This window comes from Furipterus horrens, unplaced genomic scaffold (genome assembly GCF_987537825.1).
Source record: "Furipterus horrens unplaced genomic scaffold, mFurHor1.1.pri manual_scaffold_5, whole genome shotgun sequence".
Lineage (NCBI taxonomy): Eukaryota > Metazoa > Chordata > Mammalia > Chiroptera > Furipteridae > Furipterus > Furipterus horrens.
The window spans coordinates 135,039,660-135,066,948 of record NW_028327175.1 but is presented as its reverse complement, the minus strand read 5'-3'; the positions used below and the strand labels follow the sequence as shown (position 1 = coordinate 135,066,948).

At 51.6% G+C, this 27,289-nt stretch overlaps 1 protein-coding gene across 1 annotated transcript in view; it reads right to left on the bottom strand.

The window, feature by feature from the left end:
• Positions 1 to 379: 379 nt before the first annotated feature.
• The window catches only part of CRTAC1 (cartilage acidic protein 1), a 136,116-nt gene continuing 109,206 nt past the window's right edge, over positions 380 to 27,289 (bottom strand). Inside the window, exons 6-15 of the mRNA XM_090277866.1 lie at positions 25,405 to 25,539; positions 22,009 to 22,154; positions 19,241 to 19,377; positions 15,496 to 15,578; positions 14,538 to 14,638; positions 13,938 to 14,106; positions 4,936 to 5,081; positions 4,028 to 4,070; positions 1,549 to 1,692; positions 380 to 1,080 (exon numbers count right to left, since the gene is read on the bottom strand). Coding sequence (XP_090133992.1) covers positions 962 to 1,080; positions 1,549 to 1,692; positions 4,028 to 4,070; positions 4,936 to 5,081; positions 13,938 to 14,106; positions 14,538 to 14,638; positions 15,496 to 15,578; positions 19,241 to 19,377; positions 22,009 to 22,154; positions 25,405 to 25,539 — 1,223 coding nt within the window. The 3' untranslated portion in view covers positions 380 to 961. The remainder of the gene's footprint in view (positions 1,081 to 1,548; positions 1,693 to 4,027; positions 4,071 to 4,935; positions 5,082 to 13,937; positions 14,107 to 14,537; positions 14,639 to 15,495; positions 15,579 to 19,240; positions 19,378 to 22,008; positions 22,155 to 25,404; positions 25,540 to 27,289) is intronic.

Below are 27,289 nucleotides of genomic sequence, written 5' to 3'. Positions count from 1 at the left end.
CATGCCTATGTCCAGTCACACATTGAGATGTCTTAGAAAAAAATGGGCTCTTAGGGATACACCAGCCCAATTTTCTTATTTAGATTAGGGAAACTGAGGGCCAGAGTAGAAACATAACTTTCCCCAGGTAAAAGGGCCAGAGTACTCCCTGCATGTCTGGGTCTTGTTCATCCCACATCCCTCACCTTGTCCAAATCCCAGTCCCACAAATGTGACCAATGGAGCACACACCCAAACCGTTGCTCATGCCCAGAGGTACTGTCCCTGTCTCATGATTTGCTTTGCAAGTGTCACATGATGGAAGGGCTGCTGCTAATTCACTGTTCCAACCAGGATCTACTTTGCTCCAGACACATTGTTTTTTCCACCAGCCAGGCACTAATATCCAGCAGAGAGTTTATTGGCATAATTTCTCCAGAAAGAGGCTGGAAGACTTGGCAAGTTCAAGCTTTAACATTTTTATCAAGAATCCCAAAGGGCCACTCTTTGCCCTTCCCATTGTCACTGCCATCCCCCATCAGACTTTCTCTACCATAGGAAGCCAGGGCGCACAGAGCAGAAACAGCACAGGCCAACTGGCAGGCACGTGGTACATTATCGAGTCAACTGAGCAAGCAACCACCTGAGGGCCATCATTGTTAAGGGCAGAATAAGCTGCTCACGACACAGGAGGATACAGAAAATACAGGACTATCTTGATTCTTCTGGAGTGAGGGAGGCTGGATTGGGGCCGAGGGGAGGCTTTCCTTTTCTGTTTTCTCAGAAAACATGCAAAGAAAGGCTTCACAAACAACCGAGGCTACACAAATACCAGTACATCCCTTTTCAAAGATGGCTGCCCCACTGTCCATTCAGAGGGCACGCAGCAGAATCTACTGGGCGTGGAGAGAGAGACAGGCAGCAGGAGGAATTTAGTTTTCCACAAAGGTTGTTGGATTTCTTTTTCCTTTATTGATGGGATTTATAATGCATATAACTGAAGGCAAAGTCCAAGGCCTAGAGAAAGATATGAGGCCCAAGAGAGAGGCTCAGAGATTCTAAAGGCGGCAGAAGGATACCCACCTAAAAAGGCCACTTGAGCTGCAAAAAGGATGGAGCAGAGAGATAAAAATGGGAAAAAGAGAAAGGGGGTGGGGGTGGGGTGGGGGTGGGGGAAAGTATTTGGGAGGAAGAAGACAAATACCAGTTCAGAAATTCAGACAAAGATATGCAGTAAGAACTAGTTTATATCCCAGGTAAGAATAGATGGGCTGGCTTTAAGGTAAGAACATTTGTTTCAGGAAACATGAGAAGGGAGAAATAAGAAGAGCAATGGCCTCTGGCCAGGACACAGCACCCCAAGGGCCCTTCAGTTGTTTGTTGGCAGTAGTGATGGGGCTTCTCCAAGCCTCTGTCATGATCTTCCTGGAGACCCGAGAGAAGGCTAAGGAAACTCCATTCAGCCAGGAGAAGGCGAGAGCTGGGGACCTTGATCTGGGGCCCCCCCCAGAGCTCCCCAGCAGAAGGTAACCTCTTTTTGCTACTGGACTGTGGCCGGGACAGACTCACCCACACAGGCTGTGCCATCCTCGTTGGGCTCATAACCACGACTGCACCTCTTGTTGGTCCGACATCTGTAGCTTCCATATGTGTTCACACACACGGGCTTGTCTCGAGGGCACACGAACGGGAACTGGATGCATTCGTTGGTGTCTGGAAGGTAAGGGAGTCACTCATTCGGGGAGGGCATGGGTCCTTGCTCAGGCGCTGATGCCCCGCCCACCCTGTGATTGGGGACACGCCCCCTTTTTCTGGGTCTCAACTTCTTCACTTCAGTCCCCTTGGCTGGCTTCTACTGTACTTGACCTCTGCATGTTAGAGGTGCTCAGGCGTTGTCTTGGGTCTTCTCTTATCCACCACACTTTCTCTAGTTGGTCCCTTTGTACGTGAATGATTCCAGACTTCCTATATCCAGCCACAACCTCTCCCTGGGGCTCCAGACTCGTGAATCTGTCTAACATGCAGCTTAAACTTAGTAGGTCCCAATGGACTTTAGATTCTCTTCAGTCCTCAAACCTCTTCTGTCTTCTGTTCCCATCTTCCCTAACTCAATCAGTGCCACCACTGTCCACTCAGCTGGTCAAGCAGAAACAGTGTGACCCCTGATTCTTTTCTTTTCCTTACCTCTGTAGGCAAGTTAACAACAGATCCCTTCAGTTCTGCCCCCATAGTACCCCTCTTGTAGTACCCCTGCTTCTCATTCTTCTGCCACCAGTCTATTCACAGCCAACACCAACTCTTGCCTGGATTTCTGCAGCTGCCTCTTTACTGTCTTCCACTTCTCCCTCCAATCCAATCTGCAATTCGGCATCCAGAGTGATCTTTTGAAAACGTGATCACGTCATACCACTCTCCTGCTTACTGGTGCAGGGACCTAAGAACAAAGTCTAGACACCTTCCCGGGGCTTCAAGGCTCTCCTGGACTTGGCATCTGGCTTCTCCATCCTCTCCAGACACATCGGCCTCCTTCCCGTTCCTCTGCCATACTAAGCCTTTTTTCTGCCTCCTGGTCTTCACTCTCCCCTTTGTTGGTAAAGCTCTTCCCTCAGCTATTTCCCTGGTCAGACCCTTCTCATCTTTCAGGTCTCAGCTCAAAGGTCCTCTCCTCTGAGACCCTTTCTGACAACTCTGTGTAGAACAGTTTCCAGAGAGCACCTTGCTTAAAAGGTCTTTAACACCTGTACTCCAGCTGTGGGGCCACGTACTGTGGTCTGTCTCCCCACATGGGGAGGAGCACCCTCCAGTGGAGGGGCTTGGCCTGCATTCTCAACTCCCCACCGGCACACATCTGTCTGCTGGATAGTGAAAGGAAGGGGCGGTTGGAGCGATGATCTCACGGGGCCCTTCCAGCACACAGGGAAGATGCTGGCATTTCTGTGTGGAGTAGCCAGCATGGGGATATGGAGAGTGGAGGGGGCTCATTTCCTCCTCAAGCCACCATTAGAGCTGTTCTCCTCCACTTTCTCACCTGTGGTCATCTGTCCACCCAGTGCCCTCCCTTTCTCCCTCTGTGCCTGGAGTACTCCTCCTCACCCCTCAGGTCTCAGCTTAGACCTTGCTCTCTCTGGGGCGTCTTCTTGAACTCTCCCTGGACTGGTTTAGGGCCCCACCTTTGTGCTCCCACAGCCCCTATCCCCACTCCCCACCCCAGCCCTGCTCAAACTCTGTGGGCATTACTGTTTACTGCTGTGCCTCTCCCACTGGCTCTAAGCCCCCTGAAGATTGTGACTGCGCCTGTCCTGTTTACTCTTGTATCTCTGTAGCAAATCCATTTGCCTGGAGCTGACAGACACCTGCAGAGTGGATTTGGGGAGAATATTTTCTGAGGGCTGAAAGGTAGGAGGCATCCTTGACCTGACCCCTCATTGCCAGCCAATGGGACTGAAGACATTTGTGAATCTTCTGGATGCTGAGTCTTAAGGCTGACCTCCCACTCCCAGCCCTTGGGGGACTTTTAGAAGGTCACTGGACCTTCCCAGAGCTGCTGTCCTAGCAGTGCTACAGCCACCTGCCCCCCATACTGCACAAGGCTGCAATCCCCTTCTGTACTGAGACCGCACTCCACACCCTGGTTTGCTCCAAGGCCGCTGGCAATGCCCACCCTTGCCTGCCAGCCCCCTTGCATGGTGCTCCACTGGCCGGCCAGGCTGAAGCTGCCACAGGCTGCACTAGCCAGGTCCCCCGTGAGCACTGTTCAGGAGGTTGTGTGTCTCGTGGCCGTACTCATTCTGTCTGTATTCATGGCAGGGAAGCACTGCCAATTCCCAGAACTGTGGTGACTCAGCCTGCTGGGTACTAACATCACTCCCACCGCAGTGAGTCACATGTAGTTGTGCTGGCATCTGGAGCTCCAGGGACAAACAACACACTCCCCTCCCCACCTTCCCGCACCTTGTATGCAACCTGAGCCTTGTCAGGGCTCAGGCTGACTGTCCCCAAGGAGATTCTGGCCTCTGCCCCAACCCCCCCATGCCTGCAGGCAACTCACCCGTGCAATGGCCATTTTCCTGCTGGGAGAATCCTTGGCCGCACTGCAAGGTGGGCAGAAGCAGAGACACTGATGACTGCAAAGATCCCATCTCAGGCCCCCTCCTAGTCACAGCCACAGAGCAGCTGTCACCCTGACCCCAGAATGAGAAAGGCCTTTAGCTCTGGGCCTGCCAGGATTTCTTTCCTTGCACTGAGAATAGGACTCTGGGGTGGGGGTGGGGGAAGGCCAAGAATAGATTCAGTGCTGGTGGGGATCACAGGGGAAGGGTAATGACCTCCTCACCCCTAAGCCAGTGCCCTAATGACAAAGGCCCTTGAGCTCCTGAGGCTGAGGCCACTGAGCTGCCATGGTTTCTGTTCATCCTTATCTTTCTCTGGGATTTTGTGAGCTCCCCTAGAAGTCTCCTTAGAAGTCCTCTCTTCTGTGTAAATTTAAGTGAGTTCTTGTTATTTGCAAGCAACTGAGCCCCCTCAGAGTCAGAATATAGAACTCTTTCTCCAAAAGCCCCCAGAGGCCCTATCCCACCCTCAGAAGCAACAGGAGGCTTGTCAGAGACTTGGAAAGAGCTGGGAGGAAAGCAGGAGACCTGGGGTCAATTCTTAACTCTGCTCACAACTGGCTGTGCAGCCTTGGTGGGTTCTTGCTCCTGGTCTCAGTTTTCCTTCTCTGTAGAATGGGCACAAAAAACCTGCCAATACCCCAGGATTTCTGTGAGGAGCAGAAGAGATGTGTGAGTGGTACTATTGTGCAAACTACAAACAGTGGAGCCATTGTGAAGCCTGCCCATTGCTAAGTTTTCCATCATTCTAGAGGCAAAGCCTGCAAGTGCCTGGGAATCCTGCTTCAGCCCATGGGTTTTGGATGGGGCCTCTTTTCTGGCTGTGAGGCCCAGATGCCTCTCTCACCTCCAGCGGGGCTGGGTCCTGAAGTCTGTCCTCATCCCGGGGGTAGGGAATCTCTAGCACCGAGTTCATCTCCCCACTGGCCACGTTCCGGCTCGCCATCTTGCCATCTGGCCACGTCACCTCCACGCTGCTGGCTTCATCCTTCCCTGTGGGACAGAAGCAGAAAGGGTCAGCAGCAGAGGAGAGCGGGAGGGGGCATCTCAGGAAAAGTATCATTGCTCATTTATTCATTCATTCATTTAATAAAAGAATATTAATTGAGCACTGCTCTAAGTGCTGGGGAAACAGTGAACATGGCAGACAAGTTCCTGCTCCTTCAGAACAGCACTGCCCAGCAGAATGCTCTGCGGTGGGGGTAATATCCTCTCTCTGTGCTGTCCCACACGGCAGCCACCAGCCAGTGGTGGCTGTTGAGCACTTGTAGTGGGACTAGTGTAATAAGGAACTGAATTTTAAATTCTATTTAGTTTCAAGTGTCACATATGTTGAAAAATAGCCACACATGGCTAGTGGCTACCATATTGGACGGTGCCATGCTGGAGCTTACACCTCAGTGGACAGGCCAGTCTGCCTGAGGCTGTTCTCGGGGAGAGGGTAAAGCCTGGCGGAAAGCCGGTTAACTGTGTGGTGCTAGGTTCAGATTTTGGTTGTACCACTCCCCTGGTAGGTTGAGAAGGACATGGTGGGAGGGGGCTATCTGGGTAACCTAGGGACAAATCCTAGCTCTGCAGCTGACTTGCAGCTGACATATTTATGTTCATGTTTATGTTTATATTGATATTCACAGCCTGCTCAGCGCCAGGCTCTTTTTCATCACTAGGAACATCCTCGTTTTCAGGGAGCTTTCACTCTAGTGGGAACAGACAGGCCAAAAGATGAACACATAGGTAACATCAGATACTGACAAGCTCTAAGAAGAAAATGAAACAATAACAAGCAAATGGAGGAAAGAAGGAACTGAGGATTGACTGGGGGTCTCTTCTAGTCAGGGTGGTTGGGGCCAGGCTCCTGGGGAGAAGGTGTTTGAGCTGAGCTCTAAAAGCTGACGATAAAGACCCAGTAGGTGGAGGGCACAGGAGGAAGACCGCTCTTTGAAGCTGAGATGTTGACAAAAGCTGATGGAGAAGCTCAGAGAACATTCCCCGTGAATACATCCGCACACAACCATAGAGCAATGCATTACATCATTGGCAGAAAGCAAGCTGAAGAGATTTGTCAGATGTTTAGGCATTGTCAAAACCGGCCCCAGCTCCCCACTTAAGGCACCAGGCCCGCCACGTTGGCAAGGTCAGGCTAATGATGATGGATTGGGGTGGAGAGAAGAGGGAGCTGGGCCTCACCTGCAGAGGGAAGCTGTTCTCCTGGTCAGTTACCTGGGGAAGAGGGCAGCACTCAGCGGGGAGGGAGAGGGGGTGCAGCCCCCTTGTTATCACCCGCCCAAGCTGGCCAGATGTGGGTGGGTGCTCAGGGGTCCACGAACACAAAGACACTCCCCCAGGCACCCTTTGTGGGCTGAGTACATAATATGTCAACCACATGGATGTGCTCCGTTCCCCTTAACATATATAGACACTGTTAGCAAACAAGTGAAACCGAAAAGTGCTGTTGAATTTATATCATAGTAGCTTTTGGTCTTTCTTGTCCATCTATAGATTTTGTAGTGATAGATACTATGGGGATGGAGGGTAGTTTGTGAATCATCATCACGTATAAATAGGGTTCCCATGTTTTAGAAAAGGCCTGGAAGCCACACCCAGACTTGGCCGAGAAATCCATGTGCAGGTTCCAGTGCAGAGGTGGCTCTGGGGATGGGGCTGAGATGGCATGGGGGGTAGGGGAGGACCCGCTGCATCTTTCTCCTGAGTCCCAGACTCCTTGGAACATCCCAGCCTCCCTGCTGCTGTGCTTCGCATTAATGATGACAGCACCCAGCTGCCACATCCTGGAAGTGTCAAAGGTGAGGGGCCCCTCCTCTGTGGAAAGGTGGGCAGCAGTACCAGGGAGAAGCTCCTGAGGCAGCAGAGACTCCCGCACACAGTGCAGCTTCTCTTTCCACAGAGACGCTCCCTCCCAGGCCGGTCTTCCTGGTTCTGGGGTTTGCTTTATTCAGCTAGAAAATATTCCTCATAGTCCCTCTATTCCCCCGTTCCCTCATTCTATAATAATTCCTTTTGGGGAAGGAGGTAGGAAGGGGATTGTGGTGTCAGCTACAGACCTTTTTCTATTTTGAAGTAGTTTCTTGAGGTTCAACAGACCTGGAATTTGTAGGGTGTGCAGTGTCCAAAGTAAGTGGCACACGTAAAAAGTAAGCATTTTTCCATTTAAAAAAAGGAGACAAAGAGAAGCAACTGTTTCTCACCTAAACCAACAGAACAGCTACATGAATACATTTTCCGGACTGAAGTGCCACAAATAACTCAAAAGAGTCGCAGAATATTCATAGACAATCACAAATCCACATCCTGTATTTGCCGCAAATAGTCCTGCGTCCTGCCTCCTCCCTCCCTCCAGACCCGGGCAGGGCCAGGGCGCTGAGGTAAGTGAGCTATGAGAGCACCTCTCAGCAGGACTTGCTCCTCTGCCGATGATTATTTTGCCGACTTGGATTCCCTCTTGGCACCTCAGTTTTTCCATCTGTAAGATGGCGGTGTGACCTAGAGCTCCAGCACTTCCAGGAGGAACAGCCCTTCTTCCAGGGAACGTGAGCCCTGCCTGGCTCTCGTCCTCGGCATCTCCATCCCCGGCCTCTCTTAGACATGGGGGCACCCTGCACTTCCGAAAGGGCTTTCACTGTGTGCGATACTACAAGAAAATATGTCCCCAGGGGACTCCGTTTTAGCGCATTGGACCCTCGCAACAGCTCCATGAGGAAGGTACTAGTTTTATAATTTCCACCTGAGAGCTGAGGGAGCTCTCTTGCTACCTGCTACACCCTGTTCTACTGGCCAGCCCACCCCCAGACCCCCGAGGGCCGCGCACCATGCAGGGCTCCAGGATTCAGCAGGAAGGAGACAGACCCTGGCCCCATCCCGGAGGAGCCGAGTCCTGGGTGGACAATGTTCTAATGGGCTGGGCAGATGCAGCCACGGCGTCGGTTCCTCTGGGTGAGAGCGGCGGCGCTGACAGTCACTCAGACTGGGTGCCGCAGAAGTGTAAGGGTTTGTGAGGCAGAGGAAGGAAGGAGGGAGCGTGCCAGGCGGAGGGTGCAGCACGGGCCAAGGCACGGGGCGTGACAAGGGCTGGCGTGTTTGCCGAGCAGGGAGGGGTTCAAAGTGGGGGAGGCGGAGTGTGAGAACGTGCGTAAGGTGGGGTAGGTGGGAGAGGAGACTGCGAGGGACTTTGGAGCCTGAACTTGAACCTTCCCAGCTCCTCTGCGAGGCAGGCGTTTTATCCCCACTCTCCAGACGCAGACACTGAGGCTTGGGGAGGTGAAGGGACGCACAGGTGTCTGAGTTAGGACTGGAACCCAGGCTCCGGTCCCCAGGCCCGGCTGTTCCCTCTGCCCCAGACATCTCCGGTCTTCGTTCACCTGCACAGCCAGGCCCCCCGGCTCCCAGACACTGCACAGGGCAGCCTTTAAGTGGCCTGTCTGCCAGGCCTGTGGGTCTGCGAACAGAGGTGTCTCCATGAACCAGACACAGCCCTCTGGAAGCTTTTAAAGAACAAAGGCCAAGCAGGCACAGAGAATTGTGCTTTTCAGAAGAATTACAAGCAAAACAGATGGTGGGAATACAGTTGGTGGAATATTTTTGCACCTTAATAAAGCAATTTTTATGCGGACCACTGAATTTTCCTTCCCTAAATGAGCACCAGCCGGCGTGGAGGCAGCTCTGAGTCACTTGAAAACAACTAGCTGAAAGGAAGGCGGTGTGCGTGGGTGGGGGGGCACCCTCAATGCCTGGCGTGGGCTGGCTGAGTGGGGGAGCCCCGAGTGGAGGCCTGCGAGAGCAAGTAGATTACGGGCACTTGTTTTCATTTTCTGGGTTGCGCTGAACTGCCTCAGCCCTCTGCTCGAAAGCATGTGGGGTTCGCAGGGGTGCGTGTGCAGGAGCTTGGGTGTGAGTTCAGAGCTGTGAGTGGAAATGCTTATTTACGAGCCTGGCATGCCATCTGCACCAGCAGGAGCAGGGAACGGCCAGGAGGAGGGACCGGTCAGGGGCTCCACTGAGCAAGAAGGTGGCTGGGGTGGAGGCTGATGCCTCCAGAGGGGCATTTCTGCAGGATGAAGCTGAGGGCACTCTGCACAACACAGTGGGCTCTCTGGGGAATTGCCCCCCCCCCCCCCCCCCCCCGCAGAGAATGAAGCATCCAGTGAGGTCCCTGAGTTTTTACTGTGTGATTCCACACAGCCTGGACCCTCCAGATTTGGGAGTACCTGTGAGGGTCTGAGATGCTGAGTCCTCTAACCACAGCTCAGGGCTGACTGAACAAGGCCTGCAGCTCCTGCCAGTGCAGAGACGAGCGTGAGGATGTGACAGGGAGTGGCGGGGGGGTTGGGGGGAGGGGAGGAAGAAGCACCCAGGAGGCTGTTTGCTGAGAGGCTCACATGTGCACGCACATACATGTCCACACGCTCACCACTCCTGGTGGCACGGTCGGGAGGAGGCAGGGGTGATTCATGAGGGAGGATGGAAGCAGGGTCAAGCTGTGAGTGCTGGAAGGGGAGCCTCCTGCAGCTCTCTCCCTTCAAAGACCCCTGCCATCCAGCATAGCTCTGGACCCCACATCTACTTCTCAGTAATTCAGACCTTTAAGGCAAGACTGTCCTGCATTCATGTTCTGGACATGCCCCTTCTCACCCCAAACACCACAGGACAAACTGTTCAGGACTGGAAACCATCAAACTATCCATCAATAGGGGACTTGCAATATAAATTATGAATGCTGCCACACAATGAAATACTGTGCAGCAAAAAATTAAAAATAGAGCTGCCATATGATCCAGCAATTCCACTTCTGGGTACTTAGCTGAAGAAAACAACACTAATTCAAAAGAAAATATGCATCCCTATGTTCACTGTGCATTATTTACAACAGCCAGGAGTTGGAAGCAAGCTAGATGTCCATCAATAGATGGATGGATAAAGAAGATGTGGTGTATATATGTATACACAATGGAATATTATTCAATAATAAAAAAATGAAATCTTGACATTTGCAACAACGTGGATGGACGTAGAGGGTATTATGCTAAGTGAAATAAGTCAGACAAAGAACGACAAATACCTGGTACCCCTGGACTCCCTCCAAGCCCTGCCCTTGCCCAGTGAAGCCTGGCTTTGGCTTTCCCAGCTCTCCAGACCTCTCTGTTTCACCTGCCTTCTCGGCCAGGCTCTGGCACACCCCCCTGCCCCGTCCACCCCCCACCCCCTTGGTTTGGCTCTGGCCTCCTTTCTAGGCTCAGCTCCCACTAGACCATTTCCATTCTGTGGACACACTGGGCAACCGTATCTGTGGGCCTTTGTTCAAGCCAGCACAGCCCCCGGAATGCTTTCCTTAGCCCCCTATCCATACCTTCCAAACTCCTACCATCCTTCTCAACATAGTTTCAGGCCATCTTTCTTGGGAAAGCTGCTCAGAGCAAAAGTAATGTCTCCTTTCCTGGTCCTCTCATGGCCACTGGGCCAGGATGATGTCATGTCCAAATCTGCCCTGCACCAGAGTTCCTGCGTCCATCTGCCTCTTGCATTGGACTGTGAGCCTGGTGGGCTGGGAACATTCCTTCTTTGTCTACGTTGTCTCTTTTTCACGTCTCTCTGTGTCTCTTGATCTCTCCCAGGCCCCATCTCAGTCTATCTCCACCCCGTTCTCTTTCTTCATTCCTTCCTTTCATCCAACCTTTCCCACCAGCTCCTTCTCTTCCTGCCCCATTAATCAGGAGGGCCTGTGCTATGCTGGGTCCATGAAGAAGATTCTCCTGAATGTTGGAGTCTTGGAGCTGCAAGGATGGAGCCTGCCTGGACCTTGCTGTGTTCCAGGCTACTGAGCTGTCTTGGGGAGTCTCACTGCCCAACTCAAGGCTGATCCAAAGGGTCAGTCTTCAAGAGCAACCTTCCTTCAGTGCCTGTCTGGGAGTGGATCCCAGCAATAGAGTGGAGTGTGCAGGGGGACCTGTGGAGCAGTTTGAGCCAGAGTTCAGACCCAGAACACATCCCATGGCTTGCAAAATTCAAGGACTAGTAGTCAGGAGGCTCCCAGCTAGATGCATTGTCCATAATCCTGAGCATGGGAAGCAGACAGTCATGAAGGATCACAGAGGCTCTTGGGCCCCATGATCCCACCAAATGACCTGGCTGAGGCTGCCCAGTTGAAGAGCAGGTCTGTTCTCTTGGAAGGGCAGATACTGGCCAGGGAAGAAACTCAGCAACACCCATAATATACATCTTAAAATAGCAGAGGTAGTCCATGGGATGTGGGGAAGGAAAACCAGCCCTAGTTCAGGCCTCACCATTGATTTTCTACATGAGTCTCAATTCCCTTATCTGTATAATGGGGTGAGGGTTGATGTCCAGCCTGATACCTGGATGAACATCCCACCTATGATATCATGGCAGTCACCTTGGTACTTGGACAATCCTTCTTGGGACACCTGATAACTGAGGGGACATGGATATCTAAGCAGAAAAAGGCAAAGCAGGAGGACCTTGCCTGGCTGCACACAGAACAGCTATTGAAGGTCAAGCAGTCAAGTCACAATGGCCAAGATCTCAAACCATGGTGTTTAATGAGTTAGGGCCCAAATCCAGCCCTCCCTACTTTCTGAAGGTGTGACTGGGGCAGGTTGCTTAACCTCAGCCTCAGTTTCCTGACCTGTGAAATGGGGTTATGACTCATCATGTTATGGTGAGAAATGAATGAGATGTTTTATGTAAAGCCTTTAGCCCCATGCCTGACACATACTAACTGCTTAATTCACGCTGGCTACTGCTGTTCTGTAAGAGAGGACTATGTATTTAAAAGTCATCTTGTATTTTTAGGGCCAGTATAGCAAACGATTGCCTTAAAAGTGATAAAAGCTCCGATTACAGGCCGACCCACTCAAGGTGAAATAGCCCAAGAACATACTCATATAACCTGGCTTTGGGTGTCTTAAATATTTATGCTTCTTTTTCAGACTGCGTAAAAATTATGTGTTTCCTATAAAAGTTATAAAACATACACAGATAAAAAACCATATGGAAGAAAATAAAAATCACATACTCGGGCAGGTCTGGATTTGAATCCCATCTCTGCCATCTACCTATTATGTGGTCTTGGCTGAGCAGAGTTCTTATTTGTTTGATCCTCAGTTTTCCCCTTGTAAATGGGGATAAGTAATGTCCATCTCACAGGGTGGTCATGAGGATGACATGAACAGCGAGAGTAAAGTCCCACTGTGCCTACAATGAGTAAGAGTTACCATATCAGTCCAGCCACTCAGAGAAAGTCTCTATTCGCACCTACATTTTCTTTCAGGTTTCCTATGTACCTACGCTATGTGAATGATATTAACATACTTGTATACAAATTTGCTTATTAACTTGAGGATACATCACCTATTCTTTTTGTTACTGTTATATCACCTCATGAGGTGCTAACACATGGGGAAGGTGTCTGATTTTGAACCTAGGTATATTTAATCCAAATGTTTCCTTAACCATTGTTTTGGTAAAGACACTCTTGGTTCTCCACCCCCTGTGTTTCTCAATGTTTTTCCATTATTGCACCTCCTCCTCAAGAAGCCTTTTTAGATTTTTATTTTCCTAATTCCATCCTTCAATACATGTCTTTAAAAATGGTTCACTTGGAAATAATTACAGATTCATAGGAAGTTGTAAAGATAGAACCGAGAGATCCTGTGTACCTTTCATCTGGTTTCCCCCAATGGTTACATCTCCCGGAACTATAACACAAGGTCAAAACAAGAAAACGGATGTTGGTACAAGCTGTGTAGAGAGTTCTAAGTCATTTTATCACATGTGCAGATCCATGCAATTGCAACCACAGTGGAGTTACAGAACCGCTCCATTGCCACCAAGACCTCCCTTAGGCTCTCCCCTTACAGTCACTGCCATCCTCTCCTTTCCACCATTTCTACTCCCCAGCAGTCACTGGTCTGTGCTCCATCTCTACAGTTTTGTCATTTCAAGCATGCCATGTAAATGGAATCAACAGTACGTGATGTTTTGAGATTGGCCTCCCCGCCTGCCCCCCGCCCCCAACATAATGCCCTAGGGAGCTATCCAGGTTGTTGTGTGTTTCAATAGTTCATTCCTTTTTATTGCTGAGTAATAGTCCATGGTGTGGAGAGACCACACTTTGTTGAACTGTTAACCTATTGAAGGGTGTCTAGGTTGTTTCCAGTTTGGGTTATTACAGATAAAGCTACTATGAACAATCTGGTATAGATTTTTTGTGCACATAAGTTATCATTCATCTGGAATGCATGCCTAGGAGTGCAATTGCTGGATCTGATAGTAGTTGTATGCTTAGGTTTTTGTTTTCAAAAGAACTGCCAAAGTATTTTCCAGAATAGCTGTACCATTTTACATTCCCATGAGCAATGTATGAGAGATCCAGTTTCTCTTCATCCTTGCCAGTGTTTGCTATTGTCACCAGGGGTTTGGCAAGACACTTTAGTCACCGAGCAACTCTCAAGAGGCCAGGGAAATAGCTGGGTTGGATGAGTTTGGTGCAGGCCACTGTTTGAAGAACAAGGCCACACCCTGGATGAATGGAGAATTAACTACTTTGACCACAAGGTGACTAACTGGATAGTTGCACCAAGGTGGCAACCCCTGTTAGGGACGGGGCACAAAACCCTCCTTCCTGAGCTCAGGTTCATCTCAGAGCAGCGTTGCCTCCAATAGTTGGTGTCTGCCATGGCTGTCACGATAACGTGGTACCTGGAAGATGCTTGAGCTGTGAGTCCTGCCTTGCTCAGTATGACTCCAGATGTAGTTTCAGGACTCACTGTCCAGCAGCAGCAGCTCACTGCCCACCTCTCCCTGGCCCTGACTCACCCAAGCCAAAGTGCGCCACGGGTTCCATCTCGCACAGGTAGCCTGAGCCCCCATCGATGATCCTCAGGTGGGCCCCGCTCTTCTTGGTGTAGAGCAGGACCTTGGCGCCCCTGGCGAAGGCCCCAAACCGGGTCCGTGGCACCACTCGGAGCCAGTTGTTGCTGAAGCCCTGTAGGGAGGGAGAAACGCAGGGGGGGCATCAGCTGGGTGGGCGGAGGAGCAGGGATCGAGGGCGAGGGGGGGGCGGGGGGGTGCTGAGGAAGAGAAGAAAAGGGGCAGAGGAAAGAGAGAGGAGGAGGAAGCCAGCAGGGGAGGTGAGTGAGGCAGCAAACTGGCTGGAGTTTGGGAAGAGAAATAATGGAACAGAGGAGGGAAGGCAACAGACTCAGGAACAGTTTTTGGAAAAGAAGTGCCGGTGGAAGACAAAGGGCAATGGGCTTCTCCTGGGAGGCAGACCTTTTGGGAGGTTTACCGGGCTGCTGGGTTTTTGTTTTTATTTTGCTTCCTCCAGGCCCCGAACGTTCATTTTTCGGGACGTCCACCCTAGGCCCAGGGGACCACACCAGGCTGGGCTCCGTGGGTTCCGAGGTCCCCGCACACCTGATTCACCCGGAAGACGGACAGTGGCTGAGCCATGGATTCTCCGTGGGACAAGATGAGGTCCAGCATCCCATCTCCATCGAAGTCCGTCACCACACCCCCTGCAAGAACGCACAGTGCGTTCTGGCCATTGGCCAGGAGACCTATGGGGGAGGGGCCTCCCGCCAAGCGCCTCGTCCACAGCCCTGAGTGCGGGAGGTCCTGGGCCAGGAGACTGAGGCTCGAAACCCGGCTCCCCCGCTTCTAACAGGCGTCCCATGATAGGAATTCACGGAAGAGAGGTTCCCTCTCCTTCATGGCACTTCTGCCTGGGCATGGTGGGCGCTAAATATTCAGACCAGGAGGACTTCCTTCAGGTCTTTATATTATACACGCCTTTTATATTTGCACAGTTTTCGTCAATCTACCAAGTGTTTGCATATACACTGTCTCGTTCTGGTCCTCACTACGCTCCAGAGAGGTGAGAAGGACATCTCTGTTTAATAGATGTGGAGAACAAGACTCAGATGAAGTAACTTTTCCGAGACCACCAGCGAGGCAATGGCAGGATTAGGTCTTGGGACTCCTAATCCATTGCTCTTTCTTTGACACCAGGTTGAGTGCCAAGAGGGGAGGGGTTCGGCTTTAGGACCCCAACCTCTCCTTTCTATTCCCTTCCATCAAGGCATTGCCAGAGAAGCTACGCCCACAGATTCTTGACCCCGCCCCCACCTCCAGCTGCTCTGGGACTGATAAAGGGAGCATCCATCCCTGCCTCTCCTTCCTGCCTGGCACTCTCAGGAGCTCCTCCCTCTCCCCTCTCACTCTCTCACTCCTGCCCTAGGGTCTTCGCCTTCAGAGTGGGAGGGACCAGGGGAGCCCTGCAGTGGGACTGGCTGCCCCATCCTTCCCTCCCCCATCCCAGGGTATGGGCGGCGCTGGGACCACAGAGTACACACGGAGCCCTTAGGTCCCTCACCTGTGCCCCGGCCCTCAGGCTCCAGGGCATCTCCAGGATTGAGCTCCTCAATGAGGGGGTCGCCGTGTTCCCTGTGGATGACGCTGTTGGAGAAGAGACAGGCCGTTCATGGATGAGTAACCAGCTGGGGAGGCCCCAGTGGACACCTGGACCTAGAGACCTACTGGTTTATTCCATTCTCTGTCGTCTGAGCACCCCCGGGGCCCCCTGTGCATGGGCTACAACCTGCCTGCCTGCGGAGCCACTCTTTGTCCACAGACCCTGTCTATACCCTGCCTGTCCTCTTGTTGGGTTTTAATTTACGTTGGTAAATATTGATGCTTCGTTTTCTAATGGATGAACTATAGACAGTCTGGGAAAGGCCAGCTGATGGATGGAGAAGGGACAGGACACAGCTACTTTCAAATGACCTTTACTTTCCTTCAAGTGGCCCTGGGTTTCCAAATTTCGGATGGTATCCAGGGTTCAAACTCCACTCAAATGCCACCTCCCCCAACTTCTCCCTGGTCGTCCCACTAGAGGCAACGCCTTCCTCCTCTGCCTTTATCACTTGCCTGGCCTTTATCACTTCCTGCCTGTGTTAAAGCTCTGTATAAATGCGTCTTATCTCCCCAGTTAGACTACGAGCTCTTTGCAGGCTGGGACCATGTATTATTCATCTTTTCATCGCCACCGCATCTAACATAGCGCCTGGCTTTGGAGAGCTACAAGCACATGTCTGTGGGATGCATGGATGAATTCCAAAGGCAAAGGGAGGGAAGGATCCCTTTGGGTTGCAGGGGTTCTGTCTATTTTGAACTCTGAATCAGTCATATTTGTTCCAAAGAAAGTCCACTGTGAAAGTCCTGTTCTTTCTCCACACTGAGCTGACTGCTTCTGATGGCCATGAGCTTTCCTTCTCTAGTTCTTCTCACTCGTGAGATTCTGCTAGCCTTGGGTGCTCTGCCCTCAACGTGTGGAGCAACAGAGGGTGAGGGAAGATCTGTACCCCCCGCCCCCATGCATTGCAGGTGACTGTTATCTGCCCAAATACCAGAGGGCTGTGATGTGGTCAGTGCTTTCAGGAGGGGACTGGGGTCCACTGAGCTGGAGCCTATGGGGGCTGGATGGCAGAGGGTGTTGGCAGGATGCAGGGTGTCTTCAGAGTTGAGTAGGTGCCCTGAGAGATGTCCTCTGTCCACATGGGGCATCTGTGCTGAGCACATCCACGTGTGCAGCCTGGGCAGTGGGCAGCATGCCTGGCTGCACTTGGCTGTGTGTGCACCTGCTGGAGGTGAGTATGCCTCAGCCTGCCAACACCCACTGTCCCTTTGACCACTCGGGTCCTGCAGACAGATGAGCAGAGATACCCCTTGGTTCAGGTGACAGGCAGTTAAGAGTTCCTAAGGATAAAGTGCAGCAGTTCCACTGCATTCATGTATTTTCTGAACAAGTTCTTCTGTGGCAACTTGTGCGTCGGGCACTGCATGGGAGCCTGTGAGTATGGTGTGTATCAGGAAGACAGGAGCTCAGGGTCTGTGACGACAGAGAATCTCATGTAGAGTGGGGCCGAGGGGAGGGCAGAGCTGGACAAGCTCATCCAGATTTGGGTAACCAGGGCAGGCTTCCCAGAGGAAGGGCTAACTAAGCTGAGACAAGCACTCTGAGTACATGTCACTCAGATGAGGAGAGAGGAGTGAGGCAGAGAGTGTGGGCACCATGAGGGTCCAGGCCTGGAACAGCCCAGAAATGAAAGAAGCTGGGGGTGCCTGGTGCTTAAGTGTGAATGGGGAAGTGGAGAGAGTGGAGGCTGGGGACAACACTGGTAGGCATGGGATGTGTCAAAGAGAAGGCTTCTGAAAGGTTTCAAGTGGAAGAGGGGTGTGACCAGCTTTGAATTTTCAACTGCTTGCTCTGCAGGACCAGACACAGGGGAACAGCTGGAGGTGGGTATAGGAATCTACTAGAGAGGCAGCGGGGGTGGCATAGGGTAGAGAGACGAGAACAGATCAGAGGCGTGTTTAGATGGATAAGTTGTGCGACCATGCATGACCCAGCTGATGCCTGTTGTCCTGCCATTATTAATAGGGACCCCTGCCCTCTCACTAAGCATCCAGTTTGGGCAATGCATTCTTTGGTCACCCCAGGCATTGCTGTAGGACTTGCAGACTCACACACGGTGCCTCCTACAAGGAGCCCACCATGTTCCATTCAGTGACAGGGACAGGTGGGGGCTAAACTTCAAGTTGCTAGCTGTGTGGGGGCCGCAGTTGCATGCTCAAGACCCAGCCATCTGCCACAGGGACTTGGGGCACAGTCACACACCTGGGAAGTGGCATCCACTGCTGCTGCATAGAGCAAACACACTAACTTGTAGGGCAACTGTATGGTGACACTAAGGACAGCCCTGTGCCAGACAGCCCTGTGCCCGACAGCCCTTCGGGTGGCTCAGAGGGACACTGGGAGGTTTGATAGGGGCCAGGCAGGCAGGCAGGTGGACAGGGGAGGTGCCTGGGTTCTAGGGCCAGAGATGAGAGCACTAGACTCCTTGGTGATCAGGGACCCTGGCAAGTGACACTTTATTAGCCAGAGAAGGAAAGCAGTGTCTCTGTTAACAAGAGATTGATCTTCCTCAATTAATCTGGAAGTTGTGAATAAGCTTTTTGCAAGGTACCTAATTAGTAAATCTAGTGCCTTCAGGGGGTGATTACATCCAGTCAGAATGAGCTTTGTTAATAATTATATTTTAAACATGCTTAGTCCAAGCTCTCACATTTTATTAATAGTTGGGGCCCTCGTGGAGGCGGGGCTGGGGACCTGGGGGAGCCCAGCAGGTGATCTGGCCCATTTCCTGAATCCAAGCCCATTGGGCAACACTTTTCTCCCCACCTGGTCCTGAGCACCACTAGCATGTTTTATACCAGGAACATGGCTGTCTCAGGCCACATGGGTTCTAAAGTCTGTTCCGCAACAGCGGTTCTCAAACTTTAGGCCTGATGCCTAATGTACTTGTTAATAATAGAGATTCCTGGGCTCCCCTTCCTGAGATTCTGATTCAGGAGATCGAGGTGGGCCCTGGGATTCTACTTTAAGTAAGCACTCTGGGTGATTCTGATGCCGACGGTCTCCAGACCCCTCTTAGACAACTATTGCCTCCAAAAACCCAGTCCTTCCTCCCCGGACACATGCCCAGATGCTTGCGGGTTTCTTTCATTGTTACTCCGTTTTACTTCTCTACCATTAATGGTCTCACCCAGCATTTCCCTAAGGATATCTTGCAGAGTTCCAGTCCCAAGATAAAAATCTTTGAAAAAAATGTCCTGTGGTCAAATCTATTTGGAATATTCCATCCACCTTTTGGGAAGTAAAATACTTATGGTCATTTAAAGGGTCTGAGAAGACCTGCAGTCAATAAACCTGCCTGTATTTGCTTGACCCAGCTGTACTTAAACAGATTTGACTCTGTAACTGCTTTTTGTGGTAGTGGGGATTCCTATCCTGTGGAGCTTGGCTTATGGGGACACTTTGGGCCACATCTCCTCTGCCCATTGCCCCCCGCCCCCGACACCAGGAGGCCCACTTCCTACCCAGAATCCACCCTCCATGCCCACAGCCTCTTGCTCAGTCTCTGTCCCTCCTCTCTGTTCCCTCATCAGGGTACCTTTTTCCACCTCAGCCCTTGGAACTCCCCTTCTGAGTCCTATGCCTTCCTCCCTGAACCCAGCTGTCAAGGGTGAGTGGGCATGAGCCAAGCTGAAGTGTCTACCGGAAGAGGCGGTTGGCTGAGGAGCTTCTGTGGGCAAAGTTGTTGAAGAAGATCTCTAGCTCCTGGTCATTGTCAAAGTCAGCGGCGATGACCGTGCGGACCGGAGAGGGCATGGAGAACTTGGCTGAGGCGATGTCCTGGGAGGAGAGAGCACTGCAGGTCAGCAGACAGATACGTGGAGAGTGGGAGTGGGTGAGATGCCAATCCTCCACTGTGTGTGTGTGTGTGTGTGTGTGTGTGCAGTCAAAGATAAGACAGCCCACCTAACACCTCCTCTTTCACCTGTGAGGTATGGGACCTGGGGAGCTGTGCTTAGAACTAAAGAAACCTCAGGCTGCTTGTAGAACAAGGAGGAAAGAAGAACAGTCCCAATTCACACCAGTGAAGCACTTGGCTGCTCCTAATTGGGAACACATGTAGCCCTCCCATCCATCTATTTGAGAAAGCACAGATATTAGCATTCCCATTTTATAGGTGAGGTAACTGAGTCCTGAGGAGGGAGGGGAATTGCCATAGTCATAGCTAATGAGTAGGGGCATAGCCAGGGCTTCTGATTCCAGATGCAGCGCCCTTTCTAGCACACACCCTTACTCCTCCTTAGTGGGAGTCAGAAGCGGACGGTTACAGGAAAGGGCTACGCATTTGAATCCATATTTCTCTGATGATGAGCTCTGTGATCTTAGGCAAGTTACTGAACCTCTCAGATCTCACTTTCCTCATCAGTAATGTGGAATAGTAATAGCAGCCCAGGCTGTGAGGACAGCATGTAAAATGCTTGGTGCAAAGTGGGCATGAGATAGATCACTGGCTGTCTGTCCTGGCCTGGCCCCTGCACTCAGCCTCACAGAAGGTGGTAGAGGCCACCTTTGGCTATGTTTTTCCTTCTTCTGTTACCTTATACTGTTTCTTGAGAGTCTTTTGATTTTTTAAAAAGACATCTGCTTTGAGAGGTTGCAGAGATGCTTGTCCAGGGCTCAGGGGGGACTCCAAAGCATGGACAGGGCCTCAGTGGACATGGTAAAGGATCACAGGTGTGGGACTTGCCTTTGGAATAGAGGGAGAGCTGTGTAGGGTGACCTTTAGACTGTGGGAGCCTGTCTGAATCTCAGGGCCCACGTGGAGGGAGCTGGGAAGGGCACAGTCGTGTTTCTAGGAGAGCCCCTCTGCTGCTTGGCCTGGCCCTGCCCCTGGGCCTTGTACTACAGGCTCTATCCGTTGGCTGCAGGAATGAACCAGCCTGGGACAGGTGGTGAGATGCCTGTTCTGGGAGCCAAGGAGGAAGGCTGTCCCCATCAACTCAGTAATGAAGCTAATTAAGAGCCCAGCCAGCTGGCCAGGGAGGGCCGAGTAGGGCCTTAAGAGCTGGGGAACAAAGGCCTCAGGATCTCTAGCTCGTTATTAAGCTATTGATCCTGAAAAAACGGAAACCTGCATAGTCCCCGTGGGGTTGCCCCAGTGGACGCCTGGGCTTCCAAGATAATGTATGTAAAGCGCTTAGCACAGTTCCTGGCACATGGAGGGCACTTGATAAATGGCGAGTCCATCATCATCATTATTATTATTGCTCCTGTGAGCTCTGGGGAGGGTCCATCAGGAAGGTTAGCAGGGTTCCTCGACCTTGGCATGCTGACATTGGGGCTGGATCATTCTGTGCTGTGGGGCTGTCCTGTGCATTGTAGGATGTTTAGCAGCACCCCTGGCCTCTGCACACTGGATGCTACTAACACCTTCTGTCCCATTGGTGACAACCAAGAAGACATTGTTCCGTGTTTTTTAGTGGGGGCAAAACTGTCACTGGTTGAGAACCTGGGTTAGAACAAAAAGCTGAATAAAAGATGAAGATCATCCGAGATCCCAGGATCAGTGACCTGAGTTCAGGGCGTGCCTCCTCCCCACCCAGAGACCTGGCTCCCAAGCCTCGGCAGGGAGCAAGCAGCTGGGCCTGAGCACCCCAAGGTGGCTGCCTGTAGGGTCGTCAAACATACACAAGGTTCCTGGGGACTTCCCTGGAACCATCAAACCTCAGGCAAATGCTGGAACTTTCTCAGTCCTGTAGGGGTTTTTGGCAAGACCCAGGTACCTCAAGAACAATCCTGACTCCCCGAGATCAGCTTCAGCAATCCATTGTCCTCCATTGCCCTTCTTGAGAAGGCCCCAAACTCAAGTTCTTCAGACTAGTGGCACCTCCATTATTGTCACCAAGCAGCCCCTTTGAAGAATTCTTGGCATCACAGTCTATTGACAGCTCAAATCGGGGGCATAGAGAGTGGTCTGGCCTCCCCCTGCCATTTGTCCTTAGGGGGCATCTGTTGGATCTCTGTGGCTTCAATTTACCCACACCCCCATGCCCCACTGTACCCTTGCCTAGAACCGCAATTTGGAAAGCTCAGGCAGAGGCTACAGATCAGGTTTTCCAAGAGCCACCAGGAAAAACGCCCCCACCCAGAGAATGAAGTGCCCCTCACAGAACCTCCTTGGCCCTATCCACCTTCGGGGGCTGCTGTCCCTCCTCTGCCATTGGCCATCTCTGCTCCGGCTACTAGAGATGTTACAGCAGCCCAGGCTGGGGTCTGTCCTTGCCCCAAGATGTTACAATACATTCCTTGTTCCTCACCACCCGCACCCCCAGGCTCTGCAGAAGGAGCCACAGGCCTCTTCTCAGCCTGGTGGGAGGCACAAGTGGGGCTGCATCCCCAGGACCTGCCAGGGCCACTCACAGTGTCGGGTGGCAGAAGGGAGAGGCGTGGGAGGGCGAGGTCCCTTCTTACCCGAAAGTGGACCTTCCCATGGGCACTCATCTGCAGATAGAGGCGGTGGGGGCCATTCCAGTTGCCGTAGACGATGTCCACTCTGCCATCACGATTGAAGTCAGCCAGGGCGACACCTCGCCCATGCTGGTGGGGGTCATCCACACCTGGGAGGAAAGGCGGGAGCCCTCAGGTCAGTGCCCTTGCAGGCTCCAGAAACACTCACCTTCCTGGGGCTCCATGAAGTACAGCAAGAGAGGGCGACCCTCTGCTGTCCCTGCCCTCCTGGGAGCAGGCGGAGAGATGCAGCTGTGGCCTCAGCATTTTTCCATAGGAATGGGAGGTGGGATGGCTGTCCAGCTGCAAAAGGAACCAGGCACTTGTCTTCATGCATCATTTGCCCAGCAAGCACATTATTTTTACTCAGTTTTGGGGTAGCATGGAGAGGGGGAGACCAGTGAAAATTTTAAGGACTGAAGCTCTGCCCAGTCACCCCAACACTGACACTGGGGCACATTAAGTTGACCAGCCATATTTTGCTTAAATCTCTCAGTGGCTCCCCAGTGCTCTTGGGTCAAGTTCAAATTGCTGCCTGGGGAGGACAAGGTCCCTGTCTACCTTATCTGGGTTTTATCTGGTACCATTCTCCCTCTTACTCCTAAGGACTGGCCACCCTGTGTTCCTTTCATTCCTCAAATGAACCACGCTTTTTCTAGCTTCGGGGTATTTGCCCAAGCTGGTCTCTCCCGGAATGTTCTTTTCCTGCCTCTTGGTTCCCTGGCTACTTGTTTTAATTCTGCTATTAGCCACAATGTCACCTCCTCAGGGAAGCCTTCCCTGACCACTCTCATGAAAACAGCCCCTCCTATCCGCCCTGTTATTCACCCTAACAGCCCACCATTCTTTTCCTTCATTGTGCAGGTCATATGTCCTCTGGGGTTTAGTTGCTTAGCGTTGATTTCCTCCTAGACCTTAGGCCCCATGAAGTCAGAGACTGTCTTCTTATTCCCTTGTATTCACACAGCATCTATCTCATTGCCTGTGGAGGCTTAGTAGTTTTGGTAAATACTTACTGAATAAATAAAGGGACATAAATAATTTACTAGAAGGCAACTTGGGACATTGGCGACAGCAGAGGAAATACCTCACCTTGACAGAGAAACCAAGAGTGTGCCTTGTGAAATCTGGGAAGGGAAGCTGGTGTGTCCAATGCCACCTGCTCATGTTGTTCCTGAACCTGCTAGTAGCCAGTGGGGCTGAGCTAGTCCTGGGGGAGGATGGAGGGTGGCTTTTCCAGAAGGAATGTCCTGACCTACTGGGTGCCCAAGGCAGACATTTCCCTCCGGCCAAGCGCAGAGCTGAGAGGTGGTGGATGCAGCTCTAAATACCCCCATTGACTCTTTCAGAGGACAAACTGCTATGGGTCATCAGGTCTTCAGAAATGGCAGGTGACAGGACAATATAATGGAGGGGGGATCACAGACCCTAGGGAATGGGGAGCTCTTGCCAGCTGCAAACACAGAGATCCTGAGGATGGGAGCCAGGAGAAGGTAAGGGTGCTCCCCAAGAACCCTGGAGGTTGAGCATCCTCTTGGGGGATGGGAGTAGGGGTGAAGGATGGGGGAGGGAGATAGGGGAGGAGAGGCAGTGAGACCCAGGCTTGAGAAAGGTTTGCAAAGAAGTGGGGGTAGCTTCCAGCCTCTAGGATTAATAATCCATTAATTCTCTGCAAAACTCCCCAGCCCTAATGTCGGTGGCCTTTTGTGTTGGCCCATTTCTCTCCTACCTACGAGGCACCTTGACAAGGAGCTGGTTCCCTTTCACGGGAATAATCGGTACCAGGCTGCATTTCACAGCAGCATCTGTTTGGGTGATGAATGCCCTCTTGACATGTCTTGTTAAACCCCTGCAATCATTCTGACTTTCAATTACGGGCCTTGCACCTTTCCTCTCTCCTCCCGCCTGCTACCTTCTCCCACTCCAACTTGTTCACTCACCTCTGCTTCCGTCCCTTTAACACCTTATCAAATCCTCCAGCTCTTCTCCACCACCACCTCGCCTTCATCTTATGATTTTTCAGCAATGAGAAAATTTGCTGCCAGAGTACATAGCTCTAGGAGGGGTGAGCTGTGGGGAGGACAGACCAGGGGAGCTGCCTGGCTACAAATGTGTGAGTGGGTGGGTGGGGTGGGTGCTCACAATGGGAACTCTGAGCAGAGAGCTGGGGGAGGAGGGACTCGTATGTCATGGAGACTAGATTGACACAGGCTCAGGGATTTGATGCTCCTGCCAGCACTAGCAGGCTTGTCGGGCCTTTGATCCATGTCTCTGGGACCCTGCTCATCTTCTTTCAGAGGCCAGAGTGCGTCCCTAGGCCACCAGGAAGGAGGTGAAATTAAACCTTTCACTCATCGGCAAGGTGGGGAGAGCCTGCACAGGGAGAAATGGTTGAAGGGCAGACTGGCTACATCCATCAAGTTTTATTGTGTCCAGTCTGTCATTTGGCAAAATTTACTGGGTGACCACTGCATGCCAAGCATTGTGTCAAGAATGCATAGTACAGAGCCCAGTCCTTGGAGACACAGAGAGATTGTTAAAGCGATGTGAAAGCCTGAGTGAGAGGTACATGCAAGGGCAGCAGGAACACAGAGGCGGTCGTGCCAATCTCTGTTCAATGGCACAGAGAGAGGCAGGAAAGACTCTGCAGGTAACATGTGAGCTGAGTGTTGAAGGATAACAAGTTCTGCAGATAGACAAGGGGGAGGGGCACTTCAGGGAGGGAGAATAGCAGGTGCAAAGGCCCTGAGGTAGATGAGGGGTGAGCACAAAGGGACAAGGGGGAGAAGAGCTGGGACCCTAGAGCACTATTTTGAGTGGATTTTATTCTCTTTTTTACTATAGCTATTTGTTTCTTTGTCTATTTTCCCCTTCTAGAATATCAGTGCCTTGTGTGTGTGAAAGGGCAGCTAGAGAGGTCTTAATATCATTCAGGTCAGCATCTCTAGCTCTTAGCACCAACCTGGCAGTTAGCAGAAGCTCAGTAAAATGGTATTGGATTGAACTAAATGCTTAAGATAAATATGGGGAGGGGAAATGGACAGAGGCAGCTTGGCGGGGAAATTGATGCTGAGACTCAAGCAGGACTCAAGGGGACATGGGCCAATTCCAGCTGCTGGAAAATGAATAAGAGTCAGGAGCTCCAGGCCCCCTGTGCCCAGCAGCGAACACCCCCTGAGGCCTGAGCCATGGCGGGGCGTGTGCAGTTGGAGATAACAGGCAATGTTTCCCTGTGTAGGGCAGAGGATGCCTTGTCTCTCTCTCCCTGAGGCCTGTGGGGTCATGCTCGAGGGGGCTGGGCAGCCCAGAGTCCCCTGCAGGCGTGCGGGGCCGAGGGACCCAGGCAGCGGCTACACTCACCAGCGCTGGCTGCCGCATCCGTGAAGGTGCCATCGCCCCGGTTATGGAAGAGGAAGTTGGGCCCATTCTCGTTGTCACAGAAGATATCGGAGGCACTGCTGCTGAGGATGGGGCCCACGCTGACACCCCGGCCTCCTAGGAGAGGACATTGACCCTCAGTAAGTGGCAGAAGCAAAGCCCCAGTTCTGCGTGGAGGAGGTGGCTGCCTCCGAGGCCTGCAAGGAGCTGCGCTAGTGATGCCTCAGAATAGCCTGGGGTTGGGATGGGGGAGGGGATTCTGACCTTCCAGAGGCTTCCCTGAGCCAAGATCTGGGCTTGAAGTCCCACAAACCCATGTGGATGGTGACCACGCAGATGTTGAGGCTAGGGAGGAGCAAGACCAGGCCACTTTGTGCCAAAGGATTGATACCACTAACTGAGGAACACAGAGAGGGCTGAATTACAATAATCCCTAAGCCCTGCTCTACCCACAACATCTTGGTCAAGTTACAGGTGTCCCTGACAACCCCACCCACAACCCGAATCACACACACTCTGGTCAGGACACAGGGTGAGTTTCTGCTCTAGGAATTTATAGGAATAGGTTCCAGCTATAGGTACAAAGATGCTTACCTTGCTTTGTTTGACTTAGGAACAACCTGCATGTCCATCAGCAGAAACTGGCTTTGGATTATGGTGCATCTATCTGACGAACTGTTCTATAACTACTAAAAAGACGGTGTAGATCCATTTGCATTGACTTGGAGGAGTGCCCACGACATATTTTTAAGTAGAAAGCAATTTGCCAAGTAATCATATTGCGTGATCTTACTTTTCTTAAAAATAAAATAAAAATACACAATATTCCTGAACATGTTTGTACCAGCTTGGGGAAAACTGAGAAAGGCTACACCTGAGCTCCCGTGGCTACTGGGTGAGGTAAGATTTGGGGCGGGAAGAAGAAATGGTGGTTGGCCTTTTTTGTGAATGTCTTCATATTGTTTCACTTGTTCCAACAGAATTGTTTCTTTAGTTTAAAAGGGAAAATTCCAGTGAAGTGTATTAAAAAAAAAAAAAAAAAAAGACAGAAATCCAGCCAACATACATTAAAGTCTGAAGTCTCCAAGATCACTTTAGGCTATTCATGTCAACATGTCCAATCTCAAGACTTCTTGAACAAACCACCCCTACCAGTGGGGTTCAAATAAAGCCCGGAAAACCACACCCCCAAACACTGGAAATAACGTGCAGGAAACAGCCTGACCAGGATGAGGACATGGGTTCTAGCCCCAGCTTGGCTTTTTATGAGACCATGTGACCTTGGGCAGCTTGCATTACCCTCTTAGCCTCAGTTCCTTCATCTGCAAAATGGGACTAGCGTGACCTGCTTTTGTTATTTCAGGGTTTTAGAGAGGATCAAGTGAGGTGAACAGGCTTTGTGAATTGTACCACCTTGCTACTCAGAGTCAGGCCCGTGGACCCATGGCAGCGGCGCCACCTCGCAGCCTGTTAGAGTGCTCACCCTCGGGTCCCTGCCTAGCCAGGCCTTGCATTCTAACAGGACCTCTGGGTGGTTTCTGTACACAGTAAATTCTGGCAAGTACTGCAATAAAGAGCTGTTCCGTACTCTAAGAATAGTTACCAGAGCTCTCAGAAGAACTTGATTTAAAAAAAAATAAATGAGAGCTAAGGCAGACTTGAGTGATGTTGGGCCAGGTGCCCTGCTGCCTGCGGCCTCTGGGCCAATTTGGGATGGAGGTTCTCTTGGTCCCCAGGCTCTCCTGTCCTCTGAGGGATGCCCCTGAAGGAAATCATTGGGCCTTTCTTACCTATGTAAATAAATGGAGCCTGACCACCAGAGCCAGTGTTTGGGGACAGGGGAAGGGATGCGGCAGGTGGGGGCTCC